The sequence below is a fragment of the Mustela lutreola genome, chromosome 16 (assembly GCF_030435805.1).
Source record: "Mustela lutreola isolate mMusLut2 chromosome 16, mMusLut2.pri, whole genome shotgun sequence".
Taxonomy (NCBI): Eukaryota; Metazoa; Chordata; class Mammalia; order Carnivora; family Mustelidae; genus Mustela; species Mustela lutreola.
The window spans coordinates 50281797-50297904 of NC_081305.1; the positions used below are offsets into that span (position 1 = coordinate 50281797).

Sequence of the window (16108 nt, forward strand, 5' to 3'; positions counted from 1 at the left end):
CAAGACTAAAAAAAATCACAGGAAAAAAGCCATGAGTTCCGTGCTTGGCTTTCTCCTCCTCTGGAATTCTGCTGCTCTCCTTGGTATTGAAACCGCACTCCTTGGTAGGTGAACTTGGTCTCGGCTGGATTTCTTGTTGATCTTCTGGGGGAGGGGCCTGTTGTAGTGATTCTCAAGTGTCTTTGCCCCAGGCGGAATTACACCGCCCTTACCCGGGGCCGGGGTGAGTAATCCGCTCGGGTTTGCTTTCAGGAGCTTTTGTTCCCTGAGCGCTTTCCGTAGAGTTCCAGAGGACGGGAATACAAATGGCGGCCTCCTGGTCTCCGGCCCGGAGGAGCCGAGAGCCCAGGGCCCCACTCCTCAGTGCGCCCTCAGAGAACCGCGCCCAGTTACTCCCGTCTGCCTGACCTCCGGCCGCGCTCCGAGCTCACCGAGCCTGCGACCGGTTCAAGGTAACACGGAGCTGCGAGCTTACTGTCAGCTCTGTCTCTGCAGCCGGCTTTCCCGTTCCAATACCCGCAAGCTCTGCGACACTCAGACACCCCCGATCCTTCTGTGACCCTGCGGGACCTGAGGCCACGCTGACCCCGCGTGGGCTTCGCCCCGGTTTAGCCTCTGGAGCGATGTCCCTCAGCGGAACAGACTTTTAAAAGTCCTGATTTTGTGCGCGGTTGCTCCGCCGCTTGCCGGGAGCCGGCCCCTCCCCCCGGGGTCTATCTTCCCGTCGCTTTGGATTCACTTCTCCGCCGGTCCTACCTTTCAGAAAGTGGTTGTTTTTCTGTTTCCAGAATTGCTGTTCTTCTTCTCTTCGATCTGCCGATGGATTTTCAGGTGTTTGCAATCTTTAGATAAGCTATCTAGCTGATCTCCGGCTAGCTGAAGCAGTCTCAGCTTGCTACTTCTCCGCCATCTTGACTCCTCCCTGGCTCTTACTTTTTTATTCAACCTGATACCCTGTGTCTTTTGATTGGAGCATTAAGCCCATGTAATTCAGAGTCACTATTAAAAGAATATGTGGTCCATATATACAATGGAATATCACTCAGCCATCAGAAAGGATGAATACCCAACTTTTGTATCGACATGGACGGGACTGGAGGAGATTATGCTGAGTGAAAAAAGTCAAGCAGAGAAAGTCCATGATCACATGGTTTCACTCTTATGTGGAACATAAGGAATAGCATGGAGGACATCAAGAGAAGGAAGGGGAAAATGAAGGGGGTAAATCGGAGGGGGGGGATGAACCATGAGGACTCTGAGAAATAAACTGAGGGTTTTAGAGGGGAAGGTGGGGTTGGATAAGCCCGGTGATGGGTATTCAGGAGGGCACGTGTTGCAGGGAGCACTGGGTGTTATACACAAACAGTGAATCATGGAACACTGCATTAGAAACTAATGATGTACTGTGTGGTGACTAAATAACAAAAAATCTGCATAAGATTATCAGATTTACAAATCTATTCATTAGATGTGGTGAGTGCACAAAATCAATTTTTACGCTAAATGCTTGCTCAAATGTATACAATTATGAAATATTTCATAACTTACCTTACATAAACATGCAAAGAAACAGGAAAAGCCACAATCACAACTGCCACTTCCCAACAGCATTCGGGGGAAGAAGGAGGCACAAGTCTGCTTCCAGAGAGTGGGAGTAGGGGTCAACAGGTGCGGAGACTGCAGCCCATAACAACTCCTCAGTCCCGTATTTGTTAGATTCGAGATAACAATCAACAAAGGAGGAAGCAGATTATAGATAAACCAGATATGCCTGACCAAGCAGGATGGGGTTAGTGGTTGAGTAAAGGCATTTGAAGGAATCATCTAATTAACTACAGGTGATCTCTGGAGAAGGGGAGAAAACAGAAGTACCGCCCTGAGCAGGCACGCAACCCCAGCTGCTCCACTGCAAGGACATGTATCATCCTCTCCCCACGGGCCCCTGCTGTGCCACAATCAAGCATGTTTGGTCAGTACCTTGTTCTGAGGGACGGTTACACACAACTTTATCTTCATTCGTACATTCATTTACTTATTTATTTATTTTAAAGATTTTATTTGTTTATTTTTGAGAGAGAGACAGAAACAGAGAGAGGGGGACAGAGAGCCAACACAAATGGGAAGGAGGGACAGAGAGAGAAGCAGATTCCCCACTGAGCAGGCATCCTGCAACACAAGACTCCATCCCAGGACCCTGGGATCATGACCTGAGCCCAAGGCAGGTGCCTCACAGAATGAAACTCTAAGTCGCTCAAATCACAACAACAACAACAAAGGAAAACCCATTTATTCCTTGGAGTATTCCACCTGGCTACACCTCAAAGGCCCTTGAGCTCACTCAAAATGATGGTGTTGCTGGAAGATTCCACCAGGTGTCGCCACATGAGGACAGAAGAGCTCTGTGAGTCCAGAGAGGGTTCAGGGAATGGTTTTGGATTCATCTGTTCCAAAGTTGACCTGATTTTCACCCACTTATTTACTTATGAAAACAGAGTCTGTGGTTTTGGCTGAGGAATGGAGGACAATAGTGGACAATAGGGAAAAGGGAAATGGAAAGTGAAGGAAAATGTATCCCACGAAGCTGGACCAGAGCTGCCGCTGTAGGAAGGTATGAACCAGCCCTGCCTCATGTTACGAACCCTCAACTCACAGGGATGAGGAAGGAGGGGAAAGCCAGGATGTCCAACAATGCAGGAGGGAAAGCACCACAGAGCACGAGGGACGAGTCTAGGACAGGGAGCAGCCCAGGTGCACCTCCTGCACTTGAACCATGCTCCCCCTCGATGTTGTCAGCAGACAGATCAGAGAGGGTGAGCTGCAGGCTTTCCTCCAGATCCCTCTGGGCACCTGGGATGCATGCCCACAGCTCTGCCACATGGAATGGTGGCATTGCTCCCCCTTGTGTTTAGCTCCTGGCTGAGTCTGGAGTCCTTCTCTGGCTGTGCTGAGCCTCTAGCAGCAGAATCCCGAGGACCACCAGGATCAAGACAGCTACGCCCATGCGGGTCAGATTCTCCACCATGTAATCTCTGGAGTCTGAGGCTAGGAATGAGGACAGAGAGATTGCAGAGGGCAGAGAGGACCCAAATCATCCATATCCTGCATATCCACCCAGGGGACCTGCTTTCCCAGACAGGACACCCCCTCCATACAAGCCCCATCACTGGGATTTTCTCCTACTCACCACTGCTGGGGTCTGAGTTGTTTTGGGGTGGGCTCACGGTGCCAGCTGCTTCTGCAGGAAGATGGAAGCAGATGGAAGGAGCTAGAGACCCCTGTCTTGCCTGTCCTCTGCTCTGTGCCTTTATCCCTCAACCTGTCACTATGTGGTTTTTGTACAGTTCCTGAACTAACCCTTCTCTGCTCTCCTGAGCCCAAGGCAGGTGCCTTGGCTTTCCTCTGCTCTCCTCACTGGATTCCTTCAGCCTCCTTGTTCTCTTTGATTTCAGACTCTGCTTCTGAGTCACTCAGAATAGATTCTGGCTGTGCCCCACCAGCTCAGGGTTGCAGAGAAAAATGGCCTCCCAGCACAGAAATCATCATGTCCTTGCATGTTCTCTGTTCTGTCTGGGACACAAGACCTCCTGGGCTCATGTCCCTGCAGATGACAGTTCCCACTTATTCAGTAGCCGAGGTCCCAGCAGCGTCCAAGGACGAGGGGCTGGATCCAGGGGCTCCTGACTGTCAGGAGAAGAGAGGGGCCCATGTCTGGGGTCGGGTTCCTGTCCCTCCATGTCAACCAGCTCCCTTCCTTCAGGGTCTGCACTTCATTCTGTACCTGCAGTATTCCTCCTTGGTTATGTTCATTAATTCATTTTTCAAATACTTACAGATACCACAGTGCTAGACATACACACACACACTCACACAGAGAGAGGGAGAGAGATCTGTGGGCGCCTATTTACAACAGACATATAAATATGTATCCATGGAAGGTCACAGTCAGTTACTGGGTCAGAGGAACACCCAGTTATTGCCTGCATGCAGTGTGGATGGAGATGGGAAGAAGAGCTACATAAGTAAATAAACAAATAAATAAATGAACAAAAAAAAATAAATGTGACTGATTGAAAATGCGCTAAGACCCTGGATTGCCCAGAGCTTGTGCCCCACAAGGACCCTGTGAATCCAGTCTGACCCAATGCACACAGGAGAAGGAGGACTGGTTTCTGAGTCTGGCGTCCCTGTCACCTGAGTTCCCTTTGTCATCATCTGCAGGTGCTGCTCTAGAAGGTGTGAGAAGCAGACACAGGGACACTGGACCAGCGTCCACACACAACGCAGAGTGGTCACCAGCTGCATATGGACATGGGGTGCAGCCTCCCTGGGGACTCCTGTGAGCCTGGATTGACACTCCCAGGTCAGGTGCTCACCAAGGAGCATGGAGGCCCCCAGATGAGCACAGGGGCAGCCGAGCAGTGTCTGCAGGTGTGGAGGTTTCTGTTCTGGACACTGTACCGTCGGGCTGACACCGCGGATTGGATTCAGCTATGGAAGGACAGGAGGTGAGTAGGAGGCGCTGTCCACTCACCATTGTCCTCACTCACCCCCCATGCAGCCCCTACTCCTTACTCTGCTGAGACTGAAGGTGGGGGACCCGGGTGCATACTGTGGATCTTCCCAAACTCTCCAGGGCAGGACCCTCCTCTGTGGAGACCCCTTGAAACCCATGTTTGTTATTGTGTCAGGCTTTCCTGAGACGTGTGTCCTGAGCTGACAGAGCTCAGACAGGACAGGGTCAGGGCCGCTCACCTGAGACAAGCAGCTCCAGGGGGTCACTGGGCTGTGACAAGAGGTAGGGGGAGGTGTTGGCAGAGCCGTAGCACCTGTAGGTCCCCTCTTGGGCTGAGGTCACAGAACTCATGTAGAATTCAGTCTGGTGCTGCCCAGCTCGGTACTGTGATCTTAGACGCAGCGGGGGATCGGCTGCCCCCTCCTTGGACAGAAGGAAAGTGTCCACAGAGCTCCGTGACTGACAAAGAAGGGTCACATTCTCTCCTGGGGCCACCGTGGGTCCTGGCTGCACTGAGAGGGAGGGTGTGAAAGGCAGTTGTCCTAGAGAGAGGAAGGGCAGGTGAGGGGCTGTCCAGTCCTTGTTCTGAAGTGCATCTGTCTGTGTCCTCCAAGTCTGTGCCATCCCATCCCCTGTCTCTCTCTCTGTCTTTCTCTCCCTGGGGACCCCACAGCCTTGGTCCTGGCCACCACCACTTGGGGGTCCCCTGGTAGGACCTGTGCAAAATCTGGGGTCCTGACTGATGCTGTGAGCCTTCACCTGCCAGTAGGATGTCCAGGGGGTCACTGGGGGCCGACCACTCAGAGGAGAGGGTATGTCCACCATAGCATGTGTACCGGCCCCCGTGGGAGGGTCTCACAGGGCCCAGGGTGAAGTCTGTCCCAGAGAGTCCAGCCTGGGTCTGCCGGCCAAGCTGCCAGGGAGGGTCAGGTGCCCCTTCCTTGGACAGAGCGAATCTGTTGTAGCCAACATCAGAGCAACACTGGAGACTCAGGTTCTGTCCAGAGGTCACAACAGTGTCCTGCTGGGTCAGAAGGGAGGGCTTCCCCAACACACCTGGGAGAGATGAGCCATGGATAGCAGGGGCTGAGTCTCCCCGGGCCTCCCCTTCTCCTGTTCTGACCCCCGGGTCTCACTGTCCATCAACCTTAGTGATGCTGACCTGTGAATCCTCATGGTCCCCTCACCCACCCTCTCATTGGGGCTCCCTGGGAGCATAGTCCCTGTTAACTGTCTGGCTCCTCAAAACACATATGGGGCAATAGTCAGACTTTCTCACCTGAGACCAGCAGCTCCAGGGGGTCACTGGGGTACGACCACACCTGGGGGGTGTTGCTGTAATAGCCATAGCATCTGAACCTCCACCTGTGGTTGGGGGTCACAGGGCCCACAGGGAACAGGGCCTGGGTCCCCCCACCAGGGGCTGCCTGGGAGACCAGGGTCCAGGAGGGCTGGCGCTCTCCTTCCTTCATCAGGATGAACCTGTGGATTCCCATCCATGAGGTACACTGGAGGGTCACGTTCCCTCCTAAGGTCACAACAGGGCTGGGCAGGGCTGAGAGGGTGGGTTGGTCCTGGGATCCTGGGAGAGGAGGAGAGAGTGGTGTTAAATGGGGCTCAGACCCTCACATTATCCCCAGGCTGGGCTGTGTAAGGGAGACCCCTGAGAGGTCCCCCTTCCTGAGGGTAGAGTCTGAGTCTGGGACTCTGAGTGGGCTCGCACCCGTTACCACCACCAGCTCCAGGGTGTCACTGGGCTCTGACCAGCCAGTTGGACTGAGATAGTCACAGCGGTATCTTCCTGCATATACATCTGTCATGTGTGTGATGGAGAACTTGGCCTTGTCCCCGGGCTCCAGTGGCTTCTGTGAGTCCCAATTCCATGAGTCCCCATCTTTACCCAGGCGATACTCCTGGGCCTTCAGGCTCCCCTGACACCAGATGGTCACAGGTGTCCCCCAGGGCATCATAGAGCCTGGCTCAGCCCAGATGGTGGGTTTGGGGTGGGTGCCTGGAAGGAAACAGAGGCTGGGACTCAGACCTTCCGCACTCCCAGGTCCCAGCTCAGCACAAAACCCCAAGACATCCCACTCTGTCAGCCCAGAGCTGTTGGTCTCCATCCCCCACTTCCTGGTGGGTGACCCCTGTCCCCAGTGAGGAGGTGGGATTGGGGCCCCTGGGGACAGACTCACCTGTCTGCACTTGGGTCTGGGGGCTCATACTCAGCCCTGGAAGAGAGTCCCTGTGAGAGGTTTGCCCCAAATCCTAGCAGATCCCCCCTCCCCATGAGCCTCCTGTGCTTGGAGTCTCCAAGAGACCATGACCTGTCTGTGGGGCAGGTCCCTCCCAGACTAGGGCGTCCCCTCCCCTCCTCAGATCTCACCGAAACAGAACAGGGCCGTAAGGGTGGGTGTCATGGTGTCTCCTTTCTCTGGTTGTGGCTCTGCAGACGGAGGGCCTACTGTGACCACAGGACAGACAAACACACAGGGCGTGGCCACACAGAGGCCAGTCCTGCCTGTCATACAGTTGTCACATCAGCAGCCTCATAGGAAGGGGAACGGCCCTCCCCAGGCCTAGACTGGCTGTGGTGTCTAGGACAGTGCAGCAGGGGGACCTCACCCTCCAGGTGAGGGGACCAGGGAAGGTCCTTCCCTCCCAGAGCCTCCCTCATGGGTCTCCTTCATCCCCACAACCCTTGGTCCTCACCATGGACGGGTCCCCAGACTCAGAGACGCTGCAGGGAACATGGGCTCCTGCTGTGCTGGGGAGCTCATGTCAGCACAGACATGCGCGTGATGTCTCTGAATGGCCCAGGTCACAGTCACGGTGGCAATGAGCCAAGAGGAGAAAAACGGGCAATTAGGGAAGGAAGCACGGCCCCTCTCCTGGCCCCAGAGTGTGGGCTTCCTTTTTGTCACAGCCTCCAAGGACTTCTCTATTTTCCTGTGACATGGTCCACACCCCATTTATGGGCACAGGCCTGTGTGAGTTTGTCCTGGCTCCTCGGCGCCTCTTGCTGCAGGGGCAGAGTCGTGCTCCCCACCCTGGTGTCTTGCCTGTAAGCTGTAGGGAACAATATTTGGGTGAGTGTTCTGATATGGGAGACAGAGCTGATTCTCATGCCATTACTACTCCAGTGTCCACTGCCCAGGTGATCTTGAGCACAGTGACCTGGTCTGTAGCCTGCTGTCCTGAACCCCACTCTCAGAGTGGTTGTGGGGGTCAGTGGGACCTGGAATGTGGATGGGATGAATCTTGTTAGATTCCTGACCTGATTAAGAGGGGTGTGGTTAAGACCAAAGAGGTCCATGTGTCAGATCCCACAGTGAAGGTGGACCTGTGATGCATCTCTCAAGAGACACCATGAGCTGTTAGCACTCAGAAAAGCTACTCATGTTTCTGAAATTATTGACAACAGCCTATTTCAGAAAAGAGAAACAAACATTTCTGGAATTTGGGGACTTCAATAGAACAGAGGCCCAAACTGAGTGACCACCAGTGCCTGGGGTCAAGTTGGGGGTAGTCAAATTTGATTTCTGCCTCTCTGAGGTCAGGTGGGTAGCCAGGTCTTTACAGGCAGGAAGGGCATCCAGTTTCTGGCTGACTGTGGAAGTAGTGACCCTTCCACTTTGTGTGGAGTGGGCACTGACATGTCTATGCCCACTGACCCAGCCCAGAGGTCAACACTGAGCCGCATCCTCTGTGCGTGTGTGTGTGTGTGTGTGTGTGTGTGTGTGGAATGGTTCCATCCAGTGCACCACCCCCAGTGGTGTCTTGCCCGTGTATGAGTATGTGGCTCCCATGGGAGCCATCCCTGTCAGACACATCCAAGCTCCATTTCTAAGCTGGAAGATGGATGCCAGGGGGTAATTGGAGCTGTGACCATCTATTCCTTACAGTCCTGAGCTTCAGGACAGCTCTGGGAGCAACTATGTCTGGAACTCAAGAGTGTGGGATGTGAGTGTCCAACAGGAATGGACATCAGAGAGTGGACCAATGTGATAAAGAGTGCTATGGAAAACGGTGTGCAGAGTCGTCAATCATAGTCCAGTGGAACAGCCAGAATATGGGAAACTCATTTTCCTTTAAGCACATGAAATACTGAAAAAGTGAACATTGGATTTTTGAATTAATAAATTATATTGTGGAAAAATATAGAAATTGGAAATGAATTAGTCAAATACTCTGGAGGTAAAAAATAATAATAATAATAACTTAGCCAACATGTAGTACTATATATTGGCTAACTGGACATAATAAAAATAAATAAATAAATAAATCTTTGATACAACAGAATGCAAGTATTTGTTTCATCTGTGAGAAGACACAGCTAAAGAGCAGAACATGAAACTGGAATACAATTCTGAGGATGCTTTGTGGGGTACAAAACAGACTGAAATGAAAGCCTGCAGATATCTGGGGAACAGGAAGGACACTGGGTACTGTGAGTTCCAGAAGGAAAGCAGTGAGGAGGGTGTCAGGCAACAGTCGCATTGGCCAATAGTAAATATGCCATATTAGTTTTACAGATGGAGACAAAACAGGCAGGTACTGGTGTTCATGGAAGTGTCCATAAAATCTGTGTTTCCATATCTCATGGTGGAGTGAAGGAAATTCACGGAAGCTGACCTTTGAGCAGAAAAAAAATAGATTTGGGAAGAACACCTGTAAGCAATGATAAGTGAAGAATGCTTACTCACCCATGGAATTATGAAGGGAGAAAGGCAAAAGTGTCAGCAGTGCCCACATTGCCAAGTCCAAGGAGACTCTGGGCGCCAGAAAAAGGGGCACAGTGGTGGGTGACTCAGTGAAGTGTCTGACTCTTGGTTTTGGTTCAGATCATGATCTCAGTGACTTGAGATTGAGCCCTGTGTCAGTGAACATGCTCAGAGATGAGTCAGGTTGAGACTCTCTCCCTCTCCCTCTGCTTCACCATTGTCCCCTTCCCCTACTCTCTCTCTCTCTCTCTCTCAAATAAATAAAATAAATGTTTAAAATAGAAGGAGGGGCCACTGGGTGGCTCAGTCCATTAAACATCTGACTCTTGATCTGGCTTAGGTCTTGATCTTAGGTTCATGTTACAGACCCTGTGTTGGGCTCCATGCTGGACCCAGAGTCTACTTATAAAATAAAGGGGAAAAATAAAATAGAAGAAGGCATACAAGCATGTTGGGGTCACCAGTGAGGTGTGCCGGTGGTTAGATCACACTTACATGTGAAAGAGTGTATCCATGACTCCCACCTGGGCACAGAGTGCCTTCACAGAGGTCCTTGATATTGGCCATGATGGGCATATTTACACTAAAGTAAAGGTAAAATGCCATGAAGGACAGCTTTTTAAAAACTGATTATTTCTTAGAGCCAGTGTAGCAGCTCACCAGCAGGCTGTCACTTTGAACACCCTTGAGTTCCCTCAAACAGATGGTAATTCTGGAAAACTCTACCAGCTATCATCAGATGAACAGAGACATCTGACTTCTGATTCTTGGGACAAAATAAAGTCTCACATGTTTATTTTTGCCTCCTCGTTAGATAGAAGGTGAGACACTGGAGATGTTTACCTCAAGGGATTGAGATGGTATTAGTTAGTTTCAGGAACTCCCTAGAAATGAGGGAAGGGAATACTTAGGCAATCCTATGTCTCCTCAACCACAGGCTCTATATTTGACTCTCTGTTGTAGCTGATACCCACAGAACATCACAAAACAAGTGAGACTCCAAGAGAGGTGAGTGAGGAGGAATTGTGGGTTATCTGCCTGGGGTCAGAGGGTCACATCCTTTCAAAGATGCAGTTGACCCCAGTGGACATGCAGGGATCCCTGGTGATTTCAGTCTGCCCTGACCGCCACAACCTCTAGTCTCACAACAGCCAGGATTACACAGTGGAGAATGTCAACCAGATGGGCATGTCTGCTGTGATCCTGATGGCTCTCGGGGTGCTTCTCTTGCAAGCAGCTCTGTCAGAGAAGACTCCAAGATGCAACCAGGAGATAAATCTGAGAGATAGAATACTGTCTGTTCAGCAAGGTAGATCCTCACCACTGAGTGGGGTAAATCCTGGAAGAAAATCTGGAGCATTACACTGAGGGAACTGTATGTTGAGAATATCCAGAGGAGTAAAAATGGTTTGCATGTAGGAAATGTGTGGAGAGAACATTTCTTGTTTGTAGTGGACTTTTGTGCCATTAAGCTGGTAATCTCCTCTCTACCAATAGTGATTGTCCCTGACCGGTCCCTGCCTGTCTCACTCCCATGACATGAGACTGCATTCATGTTGCAGGTATGGACCCACACGTATGCGCACCCTCACAGGCTGGTCCACTTCTATATATATACACATTCTCCTTCATTTTTATTAACCACATCCTTTGAAGTATACTTCTGTTCCTTATAGAACACAAAATCTGGTTTTGAATCACTGAATAGATGGGGTAAAAAGAGAGACTACTTGGAAACAGATAATGGAAGACCATTCCCTACACCCTCTCTGGACTCATAGAGCTGTTCTCTGCTCATCTGATGATAGCTGGTAGAGCTTTCCAGAATTACCATCTGTTTGAGGGAACCCAGTGGTGTTCGAAGTGACAGCCTGGTGGTGAGCTGCTACACTGGCTCAAAGAAATAATCAGTTTTTAAAATCAGGAAGGTGGAGAAGTGAACAGCAGGATCCACCTTTTCGTCCCCACACATTAACCAACTCCTTCTGGTCCCTGACTTGGGATTATATATTTCCACAGCACTTTCTATTTTTCAATCTGTCCATCTATTATTTTGAGGAATGACATGGTGGGATTTCTGCAATCCACCATGCAATCTCACTAGGAGGAAGGATTACCACAATTAACATAAATCCAATTACTCATTCAGTTTGCCATCTAGATAGAATGATTGGTAGGAAATGAAAAAAAGAGTTGTAGTTTACACTCCTGAGGGAGAAGGAGGTAGTGTGCTAAAGAGGGCCATCACCCACCTATCCCTGGTGTGGACTGTGAGCAAGAGATCCTCTTGAGGCCACACTCTCTTCCCTTAAGCTTGAAGAAGGTGTGCCAGTGGGAGGGGGCCAGCTCCTGCCCTTACCTGTCACTACTAGGGTCAGGAGGTCACCCTGCTGTGACCAGCTATTCCTGCTCTGATATGCACAATGGTATCACCCTGAATCATGTGAGCTCATGGATGCAAAGGAGAAACTGGCCTTGTTGCTGGAATCCTGCAAGGTCTTCACAAAGAAGGGTTCAGAGACCTTCTCTTTATATAGAGAGTAGACATCAGCCTGCAGAGATGCCTGACCCCAGATGGTCACAGGGCTCCCCTTGGTGACCATGGGGCTGGGATCAGCCCAGAGTAAGGGTTTGGGGAGGACTCCTAGAAATAAATCAGATGGAGAGTTGCAAGGGTACCCTTCTTTCATTTCCCCGCTTGCAACCCCGAGGGCCCTCCCACATTGGTCATTATCAGCCCTGCCCCTCTGCATCCCCCAGCTGCCCAGTGGGGTTGTTGGGTTGAAGCAGGATTTCTGAGGAGGGCACACCCACCTGTGCCTGGTCCCATGGGGCCTGACACATCCTGAAAGTGTCATTAGATACAATACATATAACAACTACAATGTAAAAGGGTGAGGATACCCTCATTTAGATGTTTTAAGGTTCCTACATTTCACTTGAAGAGGTAAAATACTAATTCTAACTTGACTGTGTTAAGTATGCATATTATAATATCTAGATTACTGCTTAACAGCACCCAAGAGGTATAGTTAAAACCCCAATAGGGATATTCAATTGGAATCCTAAAAAGATTTCTTTTTTTTTTTTTTTTTTTAATTTTTATTTATTTATTTATTTATTTATTTATTTATTTTTTATAAACATATATTTTTATCCCCAGGGGTACAGGTCTGTGAATCACCAGGTTTACACACTTCACAGCACTCACCAAATCACATGCCCTCCCCAATGTCCATAATCCCAACCCCTTCTCCCAAACCCCCTCCCCCCGGCAACCCTCAGTTTGTTTTGTGAGATTAAGAGTCACTTATGGTTTGTCTCCCTCCCAATTCCATTTTGTTTCATTGATTTCTTAAAGCCAAGAAAAGGCAGATAATGGAAATAGTAGAACAAATGAAAGAGGAGAGAAGCAAAAATAAAATGGAGATCTAATAACAATCTCATCTGTATTTACATTATATGTCAGCAGTCTAAACACAACACTTAAAAGACAAAGATTGTAAGATGGGTTCAAGAAAAACAACTATAAGCAAGACTCTTCTATTTGCGTCTATAAGAAATTCATTTCCAATGTAATGATGTAAATAGGTTAAAAGTAAAAGAATAAAGAATGTGGATGAACCTCAAAAACACTATGCTAAGAAAAAATATCCAGACACAGAGGTCATATCTTGTGTGACTCCATTTATATGACCTGAAGAGGCAAATTCAAGAGACAGGAAGTGGAGCAGAGATTGACAGGGGCTGGTGGCAAAAGCACATGTGAGTAATTATGTAATGGGTAGGGACTTTCCACTGGGATATTAAGAATGTTCTAGAAATGGATAGTGATGATGATTGTCTAACTTGGTAATGTAGTTCATGCCACTGAATTATATATCTTAGTAGTGATTAAAATGGTAAATTTTATGTTCTGTATATTCAACCACATTATAAAAAGTAAGAGAAAGAAAAATGTATAACAGAAACACTAATCCAAAGAATATTGAAGTCATTGAATTAGCTTCCAACTGCTGCTGTCACAAATGACTACATACTTGGTGTCTTAAAACAATATAAATAGATTATGTTAAAATTCTGGAGGTCAGAAATACAAATAGAGTCTAACAGCTATAAACTCAAGGAATAGGGCAACATTCACTTACTTCATCTTCATTCAGAACCCGAATTCTGAATGCAATTGACTTCTAAATATTGACCATGTATGCAGTGAATCTGGAAAGCTCCTTTTCATTGTTTTTTAAAATTTAATTTTATTTTTTCAGTGTTCCAAGATTCATTGTTTATGTACCACACCAAGTGCTCCATGCATAACCTGCCCTCCTTAATACCCACCACCAGGCTCACCTAACCGCCCACCTCCCTCCCTTCCAAAACCCTTGGTTTGTTTCTCAGAGTCCACAGTCTCTCATAGTTCATCTCCCCCTCTCCTTTTCAATTTTGGCAATACATCTTTATATTATTTTTTATTTTATTCATTTTTTCCTTTTTTTTCATTTAAATTCAATTAGCCAAGGTATAGTACATCATTAGTTTTTTATATAATGTTCAGTGATTCATTAGTTATGCTCAAACTGTGAAATTTTGGAGGAATACAAGTATTATTCTATCCATTTCAGTGCTTCTCCCTTTGTTTTGTTTCCTTTAATTAGTTGGTATCTCCAATTATGAATTGATTGCTATGCTGAATACAAATGCTCAAAAGAAACATACTTGGAACATTTCCCATCACAGAGAGAAGAACTTCAAGTACATATACATATATATAATTTTTTAATTATGTCATGTTAGTCACTGTATAGTATTTCATTTGTTTTTTATGTGGTGTCCCATGATTCATTGTTTGCATGTAACATCCAGTGCTCACTGCAACACATGCCCTCCTCAATACCCATCACCAGGCTAACGTACCACCTTGACCTCCTCATCTCTGAAACCCTCAGTTTGTTTCCTGGGGTCCAGAGTCTGTCATGGTTTTTCCCCCACTCTGATTTTCACCCCCCCACCTTTATTTTTCCCATCATTCTCCTAATGTTCTCCATTCTATTCCTTATGTTTCACGTATGAGTGAAACTATATACTAATTGTCTTTCTCTGCTTGACTTATTTCACTCAGCATAATCCGCTCCAGTCCCATCCATGCTGATGTAAATGGTGGGTATCCATCCTTTCTGATGGCTGAGGAATATTCCCTTGTATATATGAACCACATCTTCTTTATCTATTCATCTGTTGAAGGGCATCTCAGTTCTTTCCTCAGTTTGACTATTGTGGACATTGCTGCTGTGAACATTGGCATGCATATGGTCCTTCTTTTCATTATATCTGTATCGTTGGTGTAAATACACTGTAGTGCAATTCCTGGGTGTTAGGGTAGCTTCATTTTTAACTTTTTGAGGAACCTCCATACTGTTTTCCAAAGTGGTTGCATCAGCTTGCATTCCCACCTATGGTGTAAGAGGGTTCCCCATTATGATGTCCAGATACTGATGGCTAATCATGCCTTCATAGATGGTAGGAAACATGAGTTTTTGTTTTCTTTTTTTTAATTAATTTATTTATTTTCAGAAAAACAGTATTCATTATTTTTTCACCACACCCAGTGCTCCATGCAATCCGTGCCCTCTATAATACCCACCACCTGGTACCCCGACCTCCCACCCGCCCCCCGCCACTTCAAACCCCTCAGATTGTTTTTCAGAGTCCATAGTCTCTCATGATTCACCTCCCCTTCCAATTTACCCCAACTCCCTTCTCCTCTCTAACACCCCTTGTCCTCCATGATATTTGTTATGCTCCACAAATAAGTGAAACCATATGATAATTGACTCTCTCTGCTTGACTTATTTCTTCCATGTTGCTACAAAAGTTGGGTATTCATCCTTTCTGATGGAGGCATAATACTCCATAGTGTATATGGACCACATCTTCCTTATCCATTCGTCTGTTGAAGGGCATCTTGGTTCTTTCCATAGTTTGGCGACTGTGGCCATTGCTGCTATAAACATTGGGGTACAGATGGCCCTTCTTTTCACCACATCTGTATCTTTGGGGTAAATACCCAGGAGTGAAATGGCAGGGTCATAGGGAAGTTCTATTTTAATTTCTTAAGGAATCTCCTAAGTGGCTGCACCAACTTGCATTCTCACCAACAGTGTAAGAGGGTTCCCCTTTCTCCACATCTTCTCCAACACATGCTGTTTCCTGTTTTGTTAATTTTGGCCATTCTTACTGGTGTAAGGTGATATCTCAATGTGATTTTAATTTGAATCTCCCTGAGGGCTAGTGATAATGAACATTTTTTCATGTGTCTGATAGCAATTTGTATGTCTTGATTGGAGAAGTGTCTGTTCATATCTTCTGCCCATTTTTTGATATGTTTGCCTGTTTTGTGTGTGTTGAGTTTGAGGAGTTCTTTATGAATTGTTTGTGTGTTTTAACAAGTGCTTAGTCTGCATCTGTTGAAATTATTTCTTAAGTTTTAATTTTATTTATTCCATAGGGTTTCTTAATTTTTTTTATTTCTTTGCAGCATAACAGTATACATTGTTTTTTGTTTGTTTGTTTGTTTTTAAGATTTTATCTATTTATTTGTCAGAGAGAGAGCGAGAGCGAGCACAGGCAAACAGAGTGGAAGGCAGAGTCAGAGGGAGAAGCAGGCTCCCTGTGGAGCAAGGAGCCCGATGTGGAACTCGATCCCAAGATGCTGGGATCATGACCTGAGCCAAAGGCAGCTGCTTAACCAACTGAGCCACCCAGGCGTCCCAGTATACATTGTTTTTGCACCACACCCAGTGCTACATGCAATACGTGCCCTCTCTAATACCCACCACCTGGTTCCCCCAACCTCCCACCCCCAGCCCCTTCAAAA

The 16108-nt window shown here is 47.7% G+C and overlaps 1 protein-coding gene across 2 annotated transcripts; it reads right to left on the reverse strand.

The window, feature by feature from the left end:
• Positions 1-2272: 2272 nt before the first annotated feature.
• LOC131818877 (leukocyte immunoglobulin-like receptor subfamily A member 5) lies at positions 2273-7164 on the reverse strand. 2 transcript variants are annotated; one of them, XR_009348955.1, is made up of 8 exons: positions 6897-7164; positions 6706-6741; positions 6237-6524; positions 5793-6095; positions 4753-5055; positions 4374-4488; positions 3185-3235; positions 3023-3042 (listed from the first exon to the last, which is right to left on the reverse strand). XR_009348955.1 is itself a non-coding variant. In XM_059153650.1 (7 exons), exons 1-7 carry the CDS (start codon positions 7036-7038, stop codon positions 2906-2908), a joined length of 1260 nt encoding a protein of 419 aa, XP_059009633.1. In that variant the 5' UTR covers positions 7039-7151; the 3' UTR covers positions 2273-2905. The 2 variants fall into 2 exon arrangements, 1 of the variants encoding a protein (XP_059009633.1); XM_059153650.1 differs by lacking the exon at positions 4374-4488 and having other exon boundaries at positions 2273-3042; positions 6897-7151.
• Between the last annotated feature and the right edge of the window lie 8944 nt (positions 7165-16108).